This window comes from Nilaparvata lugens, chromosome 2 (assembly GCF_014356525.2).
Source record: "Nilaparvata lugens isolate BPH chromosome 2, ASM1435652v1, whole genome shotgun sequence".
NCBI lineage: Eukaryota > Metazoa > Arthropoda > Insecta > Hemiptera > Delphacidae > Nilaparvata > Nilaparvata lugens.
The window spans coordinates 77,020,708-77,044,356 of record NC_052505.1 but is presented as its reverse complement, the minus strand read 5'-3'; the positions used below and the strand labels follow the sequence as shown (position 1 = coordinate 77,044,356).

At 35.4% G+C, this 23,649-nt stretch overlaps 1 protein-coding gene across 1 annotated transcript in view; it reads right to left on the bottom strand.

Moving 5' to 3' along the window:
* The window catches only part of LOC120349692 (RNA polymerase II subunit A C-terminal domain phosphatase-like), a 36,364-nt gene extending 13,039 nt beyond the window's left edge, over positions 1–23,325 (bottom strand). Inside the window, 2 exon segments of the mRNA XM_039420203.1 lie at positions 22,911–23,165; positions 23,248–23,325. Of these exon segments, the coding sequence (XP_039276137.1) occupies positions 22,911–23,165; positions 23,248–23,325 (333 nt within the window).
* Between the last annotated feature and the right edge of the window lie 324 nt (positions 23,326–23,649).

Genomic DNA, 23,649 nt, shown 5'->3' with positions numbered 1-23,649 from the left:
CATTACAGATGAACCATTCTCTTTTGGAAAAATATATTGCTTCCTGAAGCAGGGGCCAATGCAATTAGAAGCATAATGACATCAGTGTCTGAGCTCACAACTACTACTTCACAATCAGGTCTGATTTCATTGATTGCTGTTGTTCCAATGTCTAAATCGGCGTCGTCCAGCGCTTTGACCACTCTCAAACCATGCTCTTGTAGCTCCAACTGCAGATAATCTGAAAAGCGTTTCTTATTGTTCTTGTTTCCTAAAAAGTTTTCCTTTGGAATGACAGATACTGTGTTTCTTCGAAACGGATATCGCATGAAGATTTTGACCTTCGATTCTGCTCCTCATTTTTCGTGGTTGGTTCATCAGGATAGCCGTCAAAAACAATCACAACATTTCTACCATATTTTTCATTCACATACCGGTTATAAGTTTTCAAGATTTCTCCATACGTTGAATTTTTTGTCCAAATCACATGATGAAGCAGATGACCTCCATCCAAAACATAATAAGGATTATTGAAACTCATTCCAATCACAATACCTTCCTCAAATATCTTCATTGCTGAGGATTTTGTGCCCTTCCGAAGCGTGAAATCGTCGAATATAGATGGTGGAGGGATGAGAGATCGTATTCTAAATACATTTTCAATTTTGTTGGACTGTCACAAACACACAATATGCGATTAAAGAGCTGTTGTGAGTTCACAAAACTTCTTTAGATCGACATTTCACTTTTTTTATTCATTTTGGGTTTTTACCATGTCCTTTCTGTGCAATATGAGCTCTCCAAAAGTTTTTCCTTCGATTCTCTTCAAAGTTGTGAGCCCTATTTCATAAGCCTGATCACAATTAACCGAGTCATCACAAACAAAACCAGTAGCCAATGACACAAGTTCACCGGAGAGCTGCGCAAATGGATTTTGTTGATTCAGCCAAGTTGTGAATTTATTCAAATCTCGTGAATCTATCAGCTTCCTCGACTCTCTTAATTCTGCGTGCTGCTCGTTGTATTGTATAGAAGTCCCGAGAAAGTCTTCGATTGCCTCGTGTTCTTTGAGAAAGTAGGGTGTACCCACAATCTATTTGGAGAGAGTGCTGCTGGTTATACCCCTACCATGAGTGAGACCACCAACAGCTTTCATTGGTCGCATCACATTCTGCTCTATGCACATATCGGTCCATGTTCCTGACTAATATGCCTTTTTTCGTCGAACAGTGAAAAAACATTTTCTTTGAAATTCTTAAAATCTGTTGTAGAAAGTTTTGATTCTATTTTTGTCATGTTTTGAACGTAAAGTTGAGCTGACTTGGCATATGGTAGATGTCCTGCAGCATGAAAATATGGCAGCATCTCTACAGTAGTGCTTATATGCAAGTCCCAATTCCCTGTACGCTCAGCAAAAATGAATTTCATGATAAGATCGATGCACTTCATAAGATTCACCCACAGCCTTGTTGTCCTGCTCAAGGATTTTATGTGATTGAAGCATTCATTCACCTTCCTCAAGACTTCAATGACATCTGCTTCTTGAAGAATATCTGATTCCTCCCTCTCATTTCTAAGAAGTTGAATTTTTTTCTAAAGAATCGAGCAATTCTTTCACATCTGGAAAACTGTCCTTCATTACATTTAGTAGAGCAGCGGCAGTCAGATTATAAGCTCTCACACATCTTGCATAAGAATGTCCATTTAACATGTGATTAATTGTGGATTGCCCATACACAGTGGCCCACAGCTCTTCCAAACCACTGCCCTCCATTATTTTCCCTATTGATGCTAGAAAAGACATCAATAGATGGAAACCTCCAAGCCTTACTGCAATCCTCGCCAAGTCACTATCTTGTTCGGCAGAAGCTATAATTTCTGATGCCTTAAGAAACAATGGTTGATCAAAAGTCACTATACAAGAGCTATTCCTTTTCCGGCATTGTTCTGATGCAAACGAGAGTGCACTGAAAATTGTTGATGGATTGCTAGGGCTCAGATTGATGAAAGGTAGTCCTAAAACGTATGTGGTCTCACAGTTTCTTTCCTTACTTTTCATAGACGTCATAAAGCCATTCTACCCAGGTTGAATACTTGATCCAGCTAGCCATAAATATTAGTTGGAAACATGAGATAATCAAGTTCAATATTACATTCAGAAGGAAAAAATGACCCTACATCTATGTCAATATCTACAAAAAGACCATTTTACACACATATTATGCATTAGCATACACTATTACATTATATACACATCTATTCCATTTACATATGCATTATCACAGTATCATACATTACATACACATCTATTCCATTCACATATGCATTATCATACAGTATCATACATTATATACACATCTATTCCATTTACATATGCATTATCATACAGTATCATACATTATATACACATCTATTCCATTCACATATGCATTATCTATTATACAATATCATACATTATACATCATACATCTATTCCATTTATGCTGTTGAATAAGCATCCATACTTTCTTCTTCAAGGCAGATTGCTGAATTCGAGCATGCGAGTTTCATTACAATTTTTTCACACATAGCAGAACAAATCATGTCTGCTCTTCTGCAACCACAATGCTTGCCACATTCATTTTTACAAGCGCAAGAGCATTGATGGAGAATCTCTTCGGGCGCAAATTGTTCTATTGAAACTACTGGCTTTAAGATTTCTTGTTATTTCCAAGCTGCCTCACGTTCTCAACTTTCCATCCCCAATCCGTGGCAGAGAGCCTATTTTCCAACCATCTTTGGACTTGTAAATATACTCGCAAGAGGTGCTGGTGGTAAGCTTCTGTGGTTGGTGGCAGCTTGGCAAGATTGAAGTCACTTTTCAATGAACTCTTTTTAGTAAGCCAGAATTTGTAATATCGAGCTTCATTCAGAGAGGAAAATTTTTCAATGTACAATTTCATAAAAAATTTCTCACCTGCCAAAATCAATTCCTCCTTCAATGAATTTTCTCTCAGAAAAATCTCTGTTGATCGAGTATTTCAGCTGATTTCAACATATCCATTTCTCTCACTGACCTAAACCAAAAATGAAGATGTGGTATCACAACCAGTCACGGCCTGAGCAAAAAGAAGAGCTTTCCTTAATTTTTAATCTATCAATCAATGTGTCCTCCATACTGGGATATACTGATTCGACTCGTACTGAATTTTCTGAATATCTTCTTTGATGATATCAGCTGCAGATAGAACTATCCTCATTCGTTCTTCTTCATGATCTCTGTATTTACCACCAGTAATTCTCCCAATTATTTCTTTTGTTGTATATAAAGAGCTCAATATGTTCACTTTTCCCCCAGTTTTTGAAAATGCAAGCGATTCTTGAAGTGATCTGTCAGAACTTCTCTGAAATATTTTTGAGAATAATTCTCCTTACCATTGGAAAGTTAAATCATTTTACTCTGTAGCTCATCCACAGTAAACTGACACTCATCACTTTTTCTATATACTCACGAAGTTTGATGATCCCCTCACCAGTGATACTTGGTCTCCCTACACTATTGCTACCTTGAGAACCTCTATAGAAATCGTTAAAGTAATTTCTATGATATCGAGCTTCGGGTGCTACAAGATCCGTCACATTAAGAAGTTTACTTTTAACTTTCCTAACCCAATCATCATTTCGTTCATCACATTTTTTAAATAAATTATCTCTTATCTCTAAAGTCGAAACCAAATGTACAGATTTTCGACTAGAATGCGGAGTTTTAGGATCGAAAATACCTGGTTTTTCACACAAGAAACAATCATTTTTGAAATTAAATTCATTGTCCAAACATTCCAATGGACACAATGGAGGATTATTTACATGTTTTTCTTTTTCTCTTGATACAGATTGAATCCTTGATGGATGAGTATATCTCTGCCTGCAAGTTTTATGAACAGAGATACTAGTAAATCCATTCAACTTATTATTAATACCATCATCGAGTTGTAGACTCACCTCAATTATTAATTTCAATCCTTTTTCCACGACAACCACATCGTTCTGAAGTTCTTTATCACAAAAAACACACAATGAACTAGTTTATCCATTCATCATCTTCTATAATAATTGAAGAATATTGCAGTGTCAGAGACAAAAAAATAATTATTGAGTTTTAAATTGAGTGGTCAGTCTTCGAACAGACCGACTACTCTCGTATAATACAATTTTCAATAGCAAATAATATTGCGTTAACTAAATTATAATAATTATGAAACAAATTGAATCACACAATTATGACACATGGTTATTCTTCAATGCAGGACTATAATTCCACTTATTAAAAAACTAAAGAGCAAAGACACGAACGTACCGACTAATATTCTAACACTCGATCACAAAATGGTTAAAACTGGTCATGCTGAACTCGCCATTGTTGAACTGAAATCGATTTTCAGACATATGATTTCAGCACACGTGCAGTTCAAAAAAACTGGCAAAACTAATACAATTTGAACCTAAGCTGACAAAACTTATATGATGGAATCTGACACTTAATATATTACCAAAAGCATTATACTATTAATATACATATATAAATGACGGTAAAATATTGAAAAATATTATCAAAAGCTTGGTAATTTGGCGATACAGGGGTTTCAGACTTGGAATTGAGGATTCAACGCATGCTGAATACAATAAAAGAATGAATAGTTGCGAGCGTCAAAGCGCCGGAAAAGCAGTCGTTAAGCACGGTGAGACGGCTCAGCCGCTCGGTGCCGCGTCGGCTGTTCCCCTCCTACAGCGTTAAATTAAATCTTAAATACATGAATATATACATCAATGGATTCGCAATAAGAGAGGCTAAATGTTTTGTAGAGTTCATTTATCCAAAAATCACTTGCTGAGAAGTAAATCGAAGAAAACTAAAAATGCAATAAAAAAAACTGAAATTTCGACATACATATAGTTTTATCGAGAAAACTGTAGGTTTAATCGAAAAAATGAAAAGGAACATATTGTAGCCTATAATGTAACAACTCGATAGACGTATAATGGGGCTTTCTAAGATGGATGGTTAACAGAGATAATTGATTTTCCGTGACACCTGCATTTTCCAACTTTAAGGGTGCTGGGGGATGAAGCTGCAGGGGATTTCTTGGGACTTTTGGGGAATGACCATCTGGGATGGTTCTATCGATGGTGAGAGATTCAGCTTTAATTTTTTTCGTATCGAACAAACCTTATTGAAATTGTAAAAGTTTCTCCATTATCCACCACCTATGGACCCGCCGTGTCCGGACTGACTTAATGGCAGCTTTTGCTAGAATTATCACATGATATACGAGCTGATCAGCATCACAGACCCACCCCCACCCTATCCAACTACCCTACCTCTATGTCAATATCTACAAAAAAGACCATTTTACACACATATTATGCATTAGCATACACTATTATACATTATATACACATCTATTCCATTTACATATGCATTATCATACAGTATCATACATTACATACACATCTATTCCATTCACATATGCATTATCATACAGTATCATACATTATATACACATCTATTCCATTTACATATGCATATCATACAGTATCATACATTATATACACATCTATTCCATTCACATATGCATTATCTATCATACAATATCATACATTATACATCATAAATCTATTCCATTTATTCTGTTGAATATGCATCCATACTTTCTTCTTCAAGGCAGATTGCTGAATTCGAGCATGAGAGTTCATTACAATTTTTCACACATAGCAGAACAAATCATGTCTGCTCTTCTGCAACCACAATGCTTGCCACATTCATTTTACAAGCGCAAGAGCATTGATGGAGAATCTCTTCGGGCGCAAATTGTTCTATTGAAACTACTGGCTTTAAGGATTTCTTGTTATTTCCAAGCTGCCTCACGTTCTCAACTTTCCATCCCCAATCCGTGGCAGAGAGCCTATTTTCCAACCATCTTTGGACTTGTAAATATACTCGCAAGAGGTGCTGGTGGTAAGCTTCTGTGGTTGGTGGCAGCTTGGCAAGATTGAAGTCACTTTTCAATGAACTCTTTAGTAAGAGCCAGAATTTGTAATATCGAGCTTCATTCAGAGAGGAAAATTTGTTCAATGTATACAATTTCATAAAAAATTTCTCACCTGCCAAAATCAATTCCTCCTTCAATGAATTTTCTCTCAGAAAAATCTCTGTTGATTCGAGTATTTCAGCTGATTTCAACATATCCATTTCTCTCAACTGACCTAAACCAAAAAATGAAGATGTGGTATCACAACCAGTCACGGCCTGAGCAAAAAGAAGAGCTTTCCTTAAATTTTTAAATCTATCAATCAATGTGTCCTCCATACTGGGATACTGATTCGACTCGTACTGAATTTTCTGAATATCTTCTTTGATGATATCAGCTGCAGATAGACTATCCTCATTCGTTCTTCTTCATGATCTCTGTATTTACCACCAGTAATTCTCCCAATTATTTCTTTTGTTGTATATAAAGAGCTCAATATGTTCACTTTTCCCCCAGTTTTTGAAAATGCAAGCGATTCTTGAAGTGATCTGTCAGAACTTCTCTGAAATATTTTTGAGAATAATTCTCCTTACCATTGGAAAGTTCAATCATTTTACCCTGTTGCTCATCCACAGTAAACTGACACTCATCACTTTTTCTATATACTCACGAAGTTTGATGATCCCCTCACCAGTGATACTTGGTCTCCCTACACTATTGCTACCTTGAGAACCTCTATAGAAATCGTTAAAGTAATTTCTATGATGTCGAGCTTCGGGTGCTACAAGATCCGTCACATTAAGAAGTTTACTTTTAACTTTCCTAACCCAATCATCATTCGTTCATCACATTTTTTAAATAAATTATCTCTTATCTCTAAAGTCGAAACCAAATGTACAGATTTTCGACTAGAATGCGGGTTTTAGGATCGAAAATACCTGGGTTTTCACACAAGAACAATCATTTTTGAAATTAAATTCATTGTCCAAACATTCCAATGGACACAATGGAGGATTATTTACATGTTTTTCTTTTTCTCTTGATACAGATGAATCCTTGATGGATGAGTATATCTCTGCCTGCAAGTTTTATGAACAGAGATACTAGTAAATCCATTCAACTTATTATTTAATACCATCATCGAGTTGTAGACTCACCTCAATTATTAATTTCAATCCTTTTTCCACGACAACACATCGTTCTGAAGTTCTTTATCACAAAAAACTAGTTTGTCCATTCATCATCTTCTATTAATAATTGAAGAATATTGCAGTGTCAGAGACAAAAAAAAAATTATTGAGTTTTAAATTGAGTGGTCAGTCTTCGAACAGACCGACTACTCTCGTATAATACAATTTTCAAATAGCAAATAATATTGTGTCAACTAAATTATAATAATTATGAAACAAATTGAATCACACAATTAATGACACATGAGTTATTCTTCAATTCAGGACTATAATTCCACTTATTAAAAAACTAAAGAGCAAAGACACGAACGTACCGACTAATATTCAACACTCGATCACAAAATTGTTAAACTGGTCATGTTGAATTCGGCCATTGTTGAACTGAAATCGATTTTCAGACATATGATTTCAGCACACGTGCAGTTCAAAAAAACTGGAAAACTAATACAATTGAACCTAAGCTGACAAAACTTATATGATGGAATCTGACACTTAATATATTACCAAAAGCATTATACTATTAAATATACATATATAAATGACGGTAAAATATTGAAAAATATTATCAAAAGCTTGGTAATTTGGCGATACAGGGGTTTCAGACTTGGAATTGAGGATTCAACGCATGCTGAATACAATAAAAGAATGAATAGTTGCGAGCGTCAAAGCGCCGGAAAAGCAGTCGTTAAGCACGGTGAGACGGCTCAGCCGCTCGGTGCCGCGTCGGCTGTTCCCCTCCTACAGCGTTAAATTAAATCTTAAATACATGAATATATACATCAATGGATTCGCAATAAGAGAGGCTAAATGTTTTGTAGAGTTCATTTATCCAAAAAATCACTTGCTGAGAAGTAAATCGAAGAAAACTAAAAATGCAAATAAAAAAAACTGAAATTTCGACATACATATAGTTTTATCGAGAAAACTGTAGGTTTAATCGAAAAAATGAAAAGGAACAATATTGTAGCCTATAATGTAACAAATCGATAGACGTATAATGGGGCTTTCTAAGATGGATGGTTACAGAGATAATTGATTTTCCGTGACACCTGCATTTTCCAACTTTAAGGGTGCTGGGGGATGAAGCTGCAGGGGGATTTCTTGGGACTTTGGGGGATGACCATCTGGGATGGTTCTATCGATGGTGAGAGATTCAGCTTTAATTTTTTTGTATCGAACAAACCTTATTGACTGGGCTAACTGTATCGAGTTCACAAAGACCTAGGCAGCTCCCGTGTTTCGGGGCAACTCAAATCCGGAACTCTGCTGCCTGGATCAGACACAAGTTCTTTATTTTTCACCTCCTGAGATTCCACATATCAGTCCACTTCTGTGCTGTGGAGTTTGCAAATCCTGCTTCATAGGGGTAAAGCCAGATTGACTTTCTGGATTTAAGGCGCAATGCAGCAGGAGAATCTGGATGTAGATCCATATGTATTGGAAGTGTAAAGCTGCGTATACATATTCGCGCTTCCAACCCGCACCGAGCAAGCTCCTCCCTCGTACCGCCCTCGTACAACCATCGAACCACAGTCGCTCCGCCCACGCACCCATCATGTACGTTACGGAAGATGTTAGATCTTCTCGCGTTCCCCGGTCGAACCACTCTTGCTCGCCGGTCGATCATCAATCGCTCTGCTGGAGTGACGTTCGGTTGCGGAGCAGAGCGAAAGTCTGTACGCACCTTTAGCATTGCATCGATCTTCGTCACCTCCCTTATAGCAATCTCCTCTCTTCTCAGTTGTCAGTTGTAGGGGTGGGATGTGACTGAGAACTGGAAGCCAATTGGTTTCTGTTGGCATCAACAACCATGACCACGCGCATTGCACTATTTAGCACTGTCCACCAGATGAGTTATGGCAGCTTCTCATCCAAACAGGGGCACCATACTCTGCAGCACTGTAGACAAGCGCCAAAGCTGCAGTTCTGAGAGTGTTTGCACTACTGCCCCAGGATGATCCAGCTAGCTTCTGCAACAAGTTCACCCTGGTTGTTATTTTCTTTTTCACTTTCCCCAGGTGCTCACGAAAAGTGAGAGTTCTGTCCAGGGTGATCCTCAGATAGGTTGGATGAGGGTTTGCCTGAATTACTGTGCCACAGAAGTTCACTGTGGGAGCTGCATATGGATTCAGATTATCAAATGACAGACAAGAATAGCAAACCAATGTTGATCAGGTGCTGACTTCATAACGTGAATCTCGCTATAGTTTTTCTCATATCTATCCTACAGCTTACATCTGTACTGCACTGTACTTGCTCAGTTCAGAGCTGTATCTCTAAAGAGCTTAGGTAGCACTAGCTGTGTGTAACTTACGCACCATGAGTGTGTCAGGGGAACATACAGAAAAACGTTCAAGTGCAACATTCACATGAGAATTAAAAACAAACAACAGAAAATATAAACATCAGAGAAACTCACGTTTTACGCTGTGGTCTAGCTTTCCTTATACTCTGTAACCTTATAATCATTTTGTGTCTCCAATCCATTACCTGTCACACCACCTGAAATTAATAATATAATAGTTTTAGTGAGTGAAACTATTTCAAGATTCTACTGTATTTAGAGAATCTGATGTGGATACAAAAAACTAGAATTTTTCCCAAGTCAATAATTGTGATTCTCCTATACATATAATGTTAATTTGAAAATGATTCATTTTTCTTTTTTTTCTTTGACTTTTGTCAATATTGTCATCCCACCCTTCAAATCCACCTTAGCATTCTCACCTCATCATCATCAACGTATAACTCAAGTCACTTCTCATTTTTAAGTTACTTTAGTTGAAAAAAAAAAACTTTAGTTTTAGTACTTTTAGTTTTTTTAATTTGTACTTTTAGTTGCATATCAATATCATTCAGGGTTAAATCAAATAATTACCAATAACAAAAATCCTAATTAAATGCTGTAAATCAACCAAAATCCAATTCGAATTACTTAAATAAAATATAATTAATTTAATTTAAGGAGATACGCTCATGAGGAGTGACGAATCCAAGGGCAGGCAGTGGACTGTGAATGTAGTTGGTATAAATACCTACAAATAAATCTTTGAATTCTGTGCATAAAAATACTGATAGCTTGAAGTGTGGTAAGTACGCCAATAAAAGACTAAATGAATCAACAAGATGAGATTTAAGATGGCCACATACAAAAACAATTGTGTCAAATATCTTGGGATCAATAAATAATAATAGGCAGATGGCCACATACAAAAACAATTGTGTCAAATATCTTGGGATCAATAAAATAAAATAGGCAGATGGCACATACAAAAAATTGTAAGTAGATTAAGTTAAATATCTTGGGTAAATTACAACATGTGAAAAAACGTAGAGAAATACAAAATTTAAATGAAATTAGGTCAATGACATTAATGACCATTGAAGCCTGACAATAATCGAAAAGGTAGTATTAATGATACCTGAAATGAATATAAATTGAGTGCTATAATGAAGGTTATTGCTGTAGGTACAATATTAATGATTAAAAATGACGATAAGCTGTAAATAATGCTCAACAGGTAAATACACAAAAATATATGCGGCATAGGCCTTCAGTGATTTGAATGTCAAGATAGACATCATCGAACGATAATTAGGCGTCAGTGGCCTTAGAAAATCACTTGAAAGCCAAGGGTAGCTGTCAAATCCAATGAATTAATAGGCGTCGGTGGCCTCAGTGAATTGAATGTCAAGATAGACATTAATAAAACAAATTAATAGGCGTCACTGGCCTTAAAATATCACTTAAGAGCTAAGGTAGCTAATAAATACAATGTGAAGATTGTCCAGGTTGAATATAGAGGCGACATGGGCCTTCAATGAATTGAGTGTCAAGATAGACATCAATTAGAACGATTAATAGGCGACAGTGGCCTCAGAAAATCACTTGTAAAGCCAAGGGTAGCTGTCAAATCCAATAAATTAATAGTTGCTACTATTGAATACAATTATATAGGCGTCAGTGGCCTCAGAAAATCACTTGTAAAGCCAAGGGTAGCTGTTAAATACAATGAATTAATAGGCGTCGGTGGCCTTAGTGAATTGAATGTCAAGATAGACATTAACCAAACAATAAGTAGGCGTCGGTGGCCTCAGTGAAAGGATGTCAAGATAGACATTAATCAATCAATAAGTATATACGTAAATGAAAATTGAATAGAACGATTTACATAACCTGAATAAAATTTTGAAGAGGAGATGCGGCCGGCAGACAGGCAATGACTCCGCAATACCCACAGGAACAGGACATCAGCAAGCGATGAAGTGATCTGGCCATGCGATGACAAGCATGGAACCGTCTACCACAGCAGGTGAATCCCCCAGTGGAAATGTAGGCAGGAGCAAGTAGAATTCCAAACGAATAATCCGATCTTCAAGTTGTGGAATTTTTGGATTGATTTCCAAACGGTAGAGTGATGAACTTGAAAGTTTGAGTTTCACGAGGTGAAGCCAATGTAGAAGAATGGCAATTGAAGCCTACACGAGGTTGTAATTTTTGACAAGTTATCAGAGCAATATGCGAAGCAACGATGAATGATTTAATCACAATTGAAGAATAGAATAAATGAATTAATTGTAGAATGATTCACACTTAAAAACGTCTGTAGATCAAATAAATAGCGATGAACGCTCACACGAGGTCATGAACTTAGCAAAGTTTATCAGAGCAAAAATGCGAAGCAATCGATGAATATTGAATCACAATTGAAGAATAGATAAATGAATTAATTTGTAGAATAATTCACACTTTAAAAACGTTCTGTAGATCAAATAAATAGCGATGAACGCTCACACGAAGTTGCAATTTTGATAAAGTTATCAAAGATTTAACAGAGTAAATGAGTGAAGAATCGATGAATAATTGAATCACACTTGAAGAATAGAACAAACGAATTAATTTGAAGAATAATTCACACTTTAAAACGTTTCGTAGGTCCGATGAATTCAGATGAAAAGTTTAGACCGGGCGCGATATGCACACACCGACTATCCTCCATTGAAAAGACAACAAACAAGCTAAAGGCGTAGTAACAAAAAGGGAAGGCGGAAATGACAGCCCCATTGTGAAACGTCTACAAACGTTTGGTAAAAAGTGGCAAATATCTAGAAAGTAAATGCCTAAAGAAAAAACAAGATAAATTCCAAAAAATCGAATAGTATAAAATTAAAATTGCAATGGCAAACAATCTGACGAAAAAATATGAATAGAAGTAAAGAAAACCAGCTGACTAAAGCAGTACCGTAGACCATGACTGTGACGTCACTGGTCAGCGCAGACAGACAAAAATGACGACATGATGTCTACGTAGTAGCGGAACGAGTAACAAGTGGAACTGTTCCAAAAAATGCTTTGTCAGATTTTACAAGGAGTTTGATTTGTGGCTGTGCAAAGTAATGTTCTTATGAGTAAGAGCATCTTCTAAAACTGACTCCTATTGATTTATTTCTAAATTGAGTGATTCCAATGCTGCTCTATCATTTTCCATAGAATACCATTATATCTTTCAACATGTCCATTACCTGCTGGGTTGTAAGCAGTGGTTCTGCTAGTTGCAATTCCATGAGAGTTTAGATAATTTTTCAAGTCTTTTGACTCATGAATGATGTTCCTCTGTCTGAATGGATTTAACTAGGAACCCCAAACGTAGAAAACAAGGTTTTCCGTTTTGATTTAACTGTAGACGATGAATGTCTGAACATAAGCAAGCAAAAGGGAACCGTGAAAACAAAAACTAATCTACCAATAGATAACGATTCCGACTTGATGAAGGCAGGGGGCCCTTAAAATCTATATTTAGTCGTTCAAATGCAGAAGTGGCTTAATCAGAGTTTCTTTGTGTTTGAAGAATTTGGCTTGATAGCAGCACACACTTTGCAGGAGCTTATTATGCATCTAATTTTATCAATTGAGTAGGGTAAGTTTTTACTTAACACAAACGTGTTACACCTGGGTGACATAGAGACTCATGTAAATCAACTAATAGATTTTCCTGATTTGGATTAAAGAACATACTCTGGACAGAGCATCAGCAGCCATATTATCCCTGCCAGGTCCGTATTATACATATCGTAATGAATACAAGACAATTCCAGTTTCCACCTCATTATCTTTTTATTTTTTACTTTGTCATGACGGTTGTTATCGAACATGAAAGCTACCGACATCTGCTCAGTAAAATGAAATGTTTGCCAGCCAAGTAGTGACGCAATTTCCGCAGTGCTTCTACAATGGCTTGTGCTTCTTTTTCGAAACTGAATGACTTTGTTGCTGGTGAAAGTATCCTTGAGAAGAATGCAACTGGACGGTTTGATTGAGTCGAAGTAGCAGCAATGGTGCTCTCAGATGCATCAGTTTCCACAATAAATTGTACTTCAGGGTCAATGCAGCTTACTATAGATCCAATGATTTCACTTTTTATATTTTCAAACGATTGTAGCTCTGCTTTAGACAAGGGAAATGCAGTACACGCAAGAGGAATCACCTTAGTGGCATAATCTGGTATTATACTGATGCATAATGTGAAAACCTACCAAGGGTCCTCCTCAGCGATGCAGTGTCTCTAGGCGGAGGTGAATTTTTCAATGATTCCAATCGGCTGGGGTCAGGCTGGATAATTTTGTTATAAAATATATATATATAAATAATATCCTAACAAATTGATCGATTTCAATGAAAATGAAGACTTCTCATTATTAATAGGCTAGTTAGGTTACCACCAAATTACGATAAGAAAATAAGAAAAACACTACATAGAATTTGAAGCATGTGGTCAACTCTACCAGTTTAAGCGTATTCTGTTTGGGGTCACTAATGGGGTGGCAGTGTTCCAACGTGTAATTGACCAAGTTATACGGTCTGAACAGCTACAAGACACTTATACCTACCTTGATGATGTTACAATCTGTGGAACAAACACAAGAACAATACAAATAAACTTGAAAAAGTATATCAAAGCTGCAAATAAATACAGCCTAACTAGCCAATTAATAATGAGAAGTCTTCATTTTCATTGAAATTTATCAATGTGTTTAGGCTATCATATATCTAACAAAACTATCAAGCCTGACCCCAGCCGATTGGAATCTTTGAAAAATTTACCTCCACCTTGAGACATTGCAACGCTGAGGAGGACCATTGGTATGTTTTCTCATTATGCATCACTAATGCCTGATTATGCCACTGAGGTAATTCCTCTTGCGCGTACTGCATTTCCCTTGTCTAAAGCAGAGCTACAATCGTTTGAAACTATAAAAAGTGAAACTATTGGATAAGTATTTTGGTTTTCTTGTCTAGGTTGTAAGCTTACAGAGATTATTGGATCTTTTTTGGCCACATTGGACCACTTGAGTCAATCAACTAAAATCATGTTTGGTTCTGAAGCTTTTCGGTCACCCTAATATTTCTTTATTCTCTCGGATCGTTGTCGTCTTCCTGCATCAGTGATTACAATCTCCCTGTGCATTTTTGGCAAATTGAATATGTGCGTTTCAAATAAATGGTTTATTTTCACTTTGTGAATGGCATCCTCAACTTCCAAGCCTATTTCTTGAAGATCCTGTTTTAGTTCATCAACGTACTTGCCACATTTTCTCTTTTTTAAATTACTCATTACAAGCTGTTTCAGAACTCGATTCTCAGGCATTCGCACAACATGGAAAAAAGAGAAATTCTTTGTATTTTTTCATTATACTGAGGATGGGCTCTACTTCCTTATAGACGGTCTCATTAGTTGTAATTCTCCAGACTTCATTCCTTTGATAACTTTTATTTATGATGGTTCTTATGGACCGTCTTTCTATTTTGCTCACCTGACTTGTTCTCATTCTGATTGAATCATTATTGCTAAATTAATTAGCATTTGAACAAAAATGCAATTTCTAAAGTATTTTCATCTGTAAATCAAATAATCTGAAATTCGGATAGGTTGTAGATAAATTTTTCCTCTATAACTCAAATAAGCCTACATAATTTCATGGATGAACTACAAATTCAAATAATAGTAAAATAATAAAAAATAAATAATACTTAGTTAAGAAATGAAAGATAAATAATAATAATATTAACTAAAATTAGGATTGATTTTATTTCTTGTGTAGGCCAAGAAATCCCAGGGAATGAAGGAGGCTGTGAGTTTGCGTCCTGCAATGATGTATTTATTTTATAATGTAATGAATTGATAGAAGAAAAAAATCATTATGACAAATCCTTTGATAGTTCTGGCTTTCTGATAGTTATCGGATATAACGTGAGCGGAGCAGAGCTTCGGCTGCCTCCCAGCCAATGTGATTCAAACACCTGTCCAGTCCACTTTCTTCTGTACACAGCTAGACTAAACACCTCCGCCTCTCTTATTTCATTCGGCAAGTTTCTATATAAAATGTGAGCCAGGTGAGATGAATTTGACTGCTGTGACCCATGTGTCAGTTGTGGAATATTATAATATTGTAGTTGGTCCTGTGGCGAGTTTCATACCGGAAATTTAAATTTGTTTCACCTAAGATCTGGGTTTTTTATTTTTTTCCAAGTGAATTAATAATGATTTATGAAGATAAACCTCATTAAACCTTGAAAGCATATTTGGAATAAAATTTCCTTTTTTGTTAGGGCTACTCTTATTATCAAGAAATAGAAAAAAATCTAAGAACCCTTTTTCAAATGTATTACTCACGTCTATCAGTATCAAGTAAGTGATTAAATGAATTTTCATTCTATTTTATTCACTCACTTGATAATGAAATTACTGTTAGAACATGATGTGAGTAGAAAAAAATGAAAATGAGTAAGTTAGCCTACTTGGAATTTTTGTTTTTTTTTTTTATTTCTTGGAATAAAATATATTTAAATTAATGAAATACAAGTTTATTTTCTGAAATTTAAGATCAGATGCAAAATTTCAACACAGGATGACTGGATCGCACAGCTTTTTAGGCAAGCTGAGAAAAAAAGCTAAAATTCATATCTATATTATTTTATTGTTCCAATAACTGGTGGCTGGCGATCGTGAAATATTTTTATTAATGCTCACAAGGGAGTGAAAACAAATCTGCCCAACACATTTATTGATCCCTAAAGACAGTAACTTATATCAAGAATAAATAGGCTGCACTTTAGTATATAGGTCGCGAAACCCAGCATTGAGACCTACATAGATCGATAGGGGAGGTAAAGACGAGTTCAACCATGTATCACTTTGTTGTCGATTTCAAAGGATTAGCTGGACAAACTGGTTTTTGAGATATTGCAAAAAAAATGTAAAATTTTTGCTTTAAAAGGGGTTAACTAGTTTAGGTCTAGCCTATATGGTGATTGATAGGAATTTTAAACTATTGAAATTTGTAGAATGATGAATTCTTAAGAAAAAATGTTGTTAATTGACAGCCTAAACTCAAAATTTTTCGAGATATTTGAGAAATAAAAAAATTTGCACACTCCATACATTTAAATTTTCATTCTTAATCATTTTTTGCTACCCTCATTGGGTACTAAATTAGTCCTATCTTATGCAGGGTTGTGTTAGGATTGGTTAGGTCAGGTTTGGCATTATTGGGTTTTGATAGGTGATGATATAAGAAATGATTAGGTTAGGCTTGGGTCCGGTTTCGTATCATTATGAGTGGTTAGGTCGGACTTGGTTGGATTAGGCTAGATTGACGATGTTTAGTGCTTGATTAGGTATGATTAGGTTAGATTCCTTTTTTATTATTAGGTTTAATTAATATAATTATTGGATTCTATTTAGTTTAAGTTTGGTTTGGTTAGGTTAGTGGTTGTTTGGTTGAATTAACTCATATTGGGTTTGATTAGGTTATGTTTAATTTTTCCTGTGTTAGGTTGAACATGGTTTGACTTGGTTAGGAATATTTAGGTTAGATCTGTTTGCTTATGATTAGGTTAGGTTGGGTTGGATTTTTATAGTTAATGTTATTTTAGGTTGAACTTGGTTAGGTTGGATTTAATATGATTTGATTGGGTCATGGTAAGTTTGATTGTAACAGGATAGATTTGATTAGGTTATGTTAGATATTGTTAGGTTGGGTTTTGTTAGATCAGGTTGGTTATATTTAGATTAGCTAGCATTTGGTTGAGTCATGTTAGGTCTTGTTGAATATGACTGTGATGTATTGAGAATTATTATACTGGTTCTAAAATATTAGAACCAGTTGAGAGTAGCGATTGGGGAACACCCATCATTCCAGTTTTGAAATCTGATGGTAAAATAAGAGTATGTGGCGATTATTCAGTTATGATTAATCAGCATTTGAAAGTTGATAGGTATCCTATTCCACGAATTGATGACTTATTTTTAGCACTTCATTTGTGGTGTACTGGTCTGGTGAATACAATAAATAAATAAGTTCCATTGAATTCTCGTAATTTATTTATTCTCCTGACTACATCTTGTAGACACGAACAGAACAGAGAGAAGCATTTCAAAGTAGTAAACGCTGGCTTCACATTGGTGCTGCAATGCTACCAACTTACTTATACACAATAATATTTTCATAATATAAAATAATAATTCTCTTTATAATATAACATCAATAAATAATAATTCTCAATACATCACAATGACTACTTTAGGTTGGGTTAGAATTGATTGGGTCATATTGACTAAGGTCGGTTAGGTCATGGTAAGTTTGGTTAGATCAGGTTAGGTTAGGCTAGTAATTGCTGGTTTGGGTTATGTCAGGTTAGGTTTTGGTTAAGTTTTATTCAATTGAGTCAAGTTTGTTAGTTAAATGCTGAGTTAGGTTAGATTTTACAAGAGCAGGTTGGGCATGATAAGGTTAGGTAAGTTAATCAAATAAAATAAAATTCTTTTATTGCTGTAACATTTTTTCAAAATGCATAACAAAGTCAAAACATATAAAATAGATGAGTTATAACAGTCATAAGATCACAGATTATGTATCATATATATTATCTAACAGTTCATTTTTTCAACAAGAAAAGTTTGTATTCTACTCTTAAAACATTTAGTCTCTAGACATTTAAAATTATCAGGTAAATTATTAAACAGTCTGATGCCATACTCATAAAACCATTTAGTGTGTATGAATAATTACATTGATTTACTGTAAGTGCTGACGCATTCCTAGTAAATGATTATGAACAGTATTATTCAAGGGAATAAATGCCAAATTCTTCTTTATTACATTAAACACTCAAGAGTATAAATAGCAGTAACAGTCAATATTTTCATTGTTGAAATAGAGGTATACAATGTGTCCGACCATGGACATGAGCAATCACTCTTATTGCACGCTTCTGCAAACAAACAGTCTCAATGTTAGTGTCATTCCCCCAGGCAACAATACCATAAGACAAATGGCCATTACATACACATAATGAACAGTAATTAGAACAGCTGGGTTAACAATAAATTTCAAACGGTTGAATGAAAATAAACTTTTAGATACTCTCTTGAATAATAAGTTTACATGAGTCTTTCACTTAAGATTATTTTGTAACATGATACCCACAAATTTTGTATTGTCACTACTAGAAGTGAAGCCAAACTTCAACGTTTGGGTTTTGTCCTTGTTAAGACAGAGTGAATTTGGTCTACTTCTATTGAAGCATTGGAGGCGGATAACTTAGCTTTAAGAAATGAGAAAGTTGTGGAGCGAGGAGAGACTAATAAATGGAGGACCCTACATGATCAATATTGTATTTGAGTCGGGAAGTATGAAGAAACACAGTCAAAGGTGAAATCCCTAATGTGTAATAGGAGGTAATCTAATCAAAAGACCAAGAATCAATCCGGACAATCTAATGCTAGTGTCACTTGTGAGGCTAAATACATCATTACGCTGATAGTCGGGGAAATGTCTGCAGAGAGTTCATGAAGACTAACAGCTACAATTTCACCTCTTTTGTAAAGCCGGGTGCAAAGTTCCGGGATGTCTTACCCAATAACCTTGATAGCTTGGTACAAAGGACTTTCTTTGTTATAATCAAGCCGGCTCAAATGATGTAAGCAAGAATGAGCTGAAGATGTTCTAATAGCGTTGGGATGGAGTTTGGCGGCACTGTATAGGACAAATGCTCTTGTTTTTCCAATCCTCTTCTGTATGACCTGGCCAGACTGGTCTGCGTCAATGTCGCGATTAAGGAAACTAATAGGTCAATGTTGAAATATGTAGCCTATATCCACACATAAAATTCATGGACATTACTAACCTAGAGGAAGATTTTTCACACATCATGGATTGCACTTGAATGGTTTTGGAAAGGCGTATGTAGGTGATAGGATGGTTAAGTATGTAGAGGATTTATTTTCTATTTGAGCTCATTTCCTCCCATTACTATTCCACTTAGTTCTTTTTTATAAAATAGATGGGCAAAAATTTGATTCAAATTACACTTGGTAATCCCGTCCTGTCCCCAAACCTATGGATTGGGGTACAGTTAAGATTTAATTCACGAAAACGTCGACAACCCCAAAAGTAAGTCTTTAATTTGCACTAACCTTGGAACTGGCGAGGAAGTGGACTGTATCTCGTGTGTAGAAGTTACTGCTGACGATATCCTGTCTTTATGCGTAGGCCTATATGATATTGCACATATATCATAAAACGAAACGAGGTAATTGTGTTCAACTCGAACGCCACAGAATGGGAGACATGAAACAAAAAAGATGTTGACTTCTCGACAACGCTTCTTAAAGTGGTGGGTGGAAAGATAAACGGGAGGATGAAGGAGGGGTGAGGAGAGAGGTTATCTTGCCTCTTTGGGAGAGGGAAGGGGAGGAAAGCGCAAACTAATCAACCCACAATCAAGCTGCCGATCCTCCGTGAATCCACCAACACTTCTGTTGATAGACATTCTGTGATTGGTGTTTATTCTGATCAAATCAATTTAGATGCTCAATGTGATAAGAATAATTTTACACAACCCTTTTGTAATGAACAGAACAATAGAATTGCAAAATTAGAATGGGTTTCATTAATTGCAAGGTTTAATAAGTAAGAAGGACTTGTTAAATGAGTTTGCTATTGATATTATTGTGTGAGTGAACATTGGTGTAGAGAGTCCCAACTGTCTTAAAACTAGAAACTTATTTTCTTTGTAATAGTTTTTATAGAACACTTCACATTCGAGGTGGAGTGGCAATCTTTATTAAAAAATCAGTTAAGGATTTTGACCATTTGAATATAGATTTTCTTTGCAGGGAGTTGGACTTTGAAGCCACATGTGTTATCAATCGTGTTTCCAAATTGATAATTACATCAATTTATAGATCTCCTAATGGTAACAGTAGAGTTTTCTTGGAACAAATGGAAGAACTGTTCAACTTCTTGCATGGGCTAGCATTTAAAAACTATCATTTATTCGTAGGTGGAGATGTGAACTTGGATTTTGACTTTAATAGAGATGTACGTAGCTCTTTTGAGCTAAAAAACTTATTAAGGCAATTAAACATGACTTTCTCAAATGTTGTAAATACAAGAGATAATGCTTGTCTTGATAATATATTTACTAATATTAGGAGTACTGTTGTTTCAAATAAGGTTCTTCCTTTCCCGTACCGGATCATGATTTTCTGACCATTGAATCTGTTGGGCTTGCACAGTAGTAATGTTAAAAAATATAATACCGAATCAAAGCTAGTAAAAACAAGACCTATGAGCTATGACTGCTGATAAAATAAATAAATTTAGAAATTCGTTGTATAGTACTGACTGGTCTGATAACTTATATATAATATATATATATATATATATATATATAATATATATATATATATATATATATATATATATATATTATAGTAAAAAAACCCAGCTAATGATTTGTTTTCATATTTCTTTTCTAAATTTTTAAGAATATTCAACTATAACATTCCTGAAAGAGCTTGTAAAATTTCTTACAATAGAGGCATGCAGCAGAATAAGAAAAACAGTTGGTACAGTTCACAGTTGGCAGCCCTAAAGCAGCGAATGTTTTTACTAATGAGTCTAAATGATAAGTTCAAAACTGCCAAATCTGCTTATATAGAATGTAGAAATAGGTATAAGAGAAGCAAAAAAAATCTGTAACACTGAATACATTGAAAAATCAAAAAACAGGTGTCAGGCTGCATGGAAAATTATAAACACAGTTGCTGATAATAATGATAATAGCACCTTCTCAATTTGGCTTTAGAAAGAATAAATCTACTGTAGATGCTCTTCTCAAATTAACTAAGAGTGTATTGCAAGCATTTGAACATGGAAACTATGCTCTGGCCACCTTCTGTGACATAAGTAAGGGATTTGACTGTGTTGATCATATGATTCTTTTGGAAAAAATGAGCTATTATGGACAGGTCAGAATGCTCTTAAATTTTTAAAGTTCTACCTAATGAATCGTAGTCAACTAGTAACTGTAGGTAGCATTAGCAACAAGTCGTCATTGTTGAAGGTTGAGTCAGTGTGCCACAAGGCTCGATACTTGGTCCTTTCTTATTTTTGGTTGCGATCAATGACATTTCAGCTTTCGTTAAGACTGATACAATTTTGTATGCAGATGATACCACTTTCTTTAACCTGAACATGATCTGAACATTCTGAGCCAGGAAAGCAAACTCACTATGGAAAAAGCATCTCTATGGTTCAATGCAAATAGCTTTGTTCTTAATAACAGTAAAACTGAACAACTTAATTTTAATTTAAAAAGAGGACCTCCAGTGAATAATCCAGCAAGTGTGAAAGTTTTAGGGATTCATATGGACTCAAAGCTCACATGGGAGCCACATATCAAATATATCAGCTCAAAGCTCAGCAGAGTAATTCATTTGCTCAGAAGTCTATCCGGTGTAGTACCTATATGAAATATTTAAGAACAGCCTATTTTTCTTTCTTTCATAGTATAATATCTTATGGCCTCATCCTTTAGGGTAATGCTTCTCAGATCAATGATGTTCTACTTATTCAAAAGAAAGCTTTAAGAATTATAACTAACTCATCATATCTTGAGCATAGCAAACCATTGTTCATTAATCATAAAATTCCAACTGTGATAAACTTGAATTATATTATGTCCTCATTTATACCCGTAGGAACCTATCCTGTCTGCAGTTAAGAATGATTTGTCATTCAATTACACTAGTACAGAAATCGCATTGATATACAGCACCAAAGACTGACAAAATCTCTTAATAGTTTTGAGATCACAAAACTGTTCAACAAACTGCCTTCCCATTTACATAATGTGTCACAAAAGATATTTAACACAAGAGATATAGTTGGCTAGTATTAAATCCGTTTTAATAAATTGACTGAATTTGATGAGTGCCTATAAATATAAGTTAGTAAATAATTAGTACCTGTCTATAAAGTACTAATGTTGGTTAGTCTGATTATCTTGTTATCTAAATTCAACTTCTCTTCATCACTCAACTGTGATACTATAGTAGAAACGTCCAAATGTATTTATTGTTATTCTATTTGTTAATATTAACCATCATTGCATGAGCATTGTGTATATACTACTGTAGAAGTGTGCACTTTCAGGAGTCTGAAGATGGGTTGACAATGGGCAATGAAGTCACTGTAGGTAAGGATCCGCAGTGCCTTCTTTTGAAGAAGCAGGATGTCATTGACATGTGGAGAATGGCCCCAGAGAAGAATTCCATACTGCACATGACTGCCAAACACTGCATGATAAATCATTAAATCTCTTGAGATTCAGGAGCTTCTCAGCTTTTCTGAACAGGAAGATTACTCTAGACAGTCTCCTGCATACCTGGTCAATATGCGGCTCCCAACTTAATTTGGCATCAATTCCAAAGCCAAGCAAATTGACTGCTTCATCCCCTGGAGTGTGGGTGCTAAGAGTACAAAGCATCTTCTGTGTCTTGTCCTCGTTCAACTTGAGTTTGTTTGCAGCAAACCACTCTTTAGCCTTGGAAAACAGCTCCTGTGCACAGCGTCTAGCTTCCAGGGGTCCACTGCCCTTACCAACTATGGTAGTATTATCAACAAACAGCAGACTAGAGTTCTGTAGGTGCAGATTGTTGATGAGTATGAGAATTAACAGCGTCCCAAGCACAGATCCTTGAGGAACTCAATGGATGTGTTACTCTCCTTTCCTCTGAAGTGGCATTCATCACCGCCATAACCTCCTCCTGTCGCTTAGATAGTCTGCCACCATGCTCCATGTTAGGTTAAGCAAGGCAAAAAAATACTAACATAAAAATATTGAAGTGTGGCAAATCTTTTATTTTTAAAATATCTTGAAAAATGTCGAAGTTTGGCTTTCAAGTGAATGAACTTTTTTTTCAGAATTCATCATTCACAAATTCAAATAGTTTTGAAATAGGTACCTATCACTCCCATGTAAACAGTTAACCTTTTTTAATGCAAAAATTTGTACTTTTTTTAATAGCTCAAAACTGGTACGCACTGAAGCTGCAAACTTGAAACCGTTTCATTGGATTCCTCATCAAATTTCAGTATCTTATAGCCGTGTTATAGCCATCATA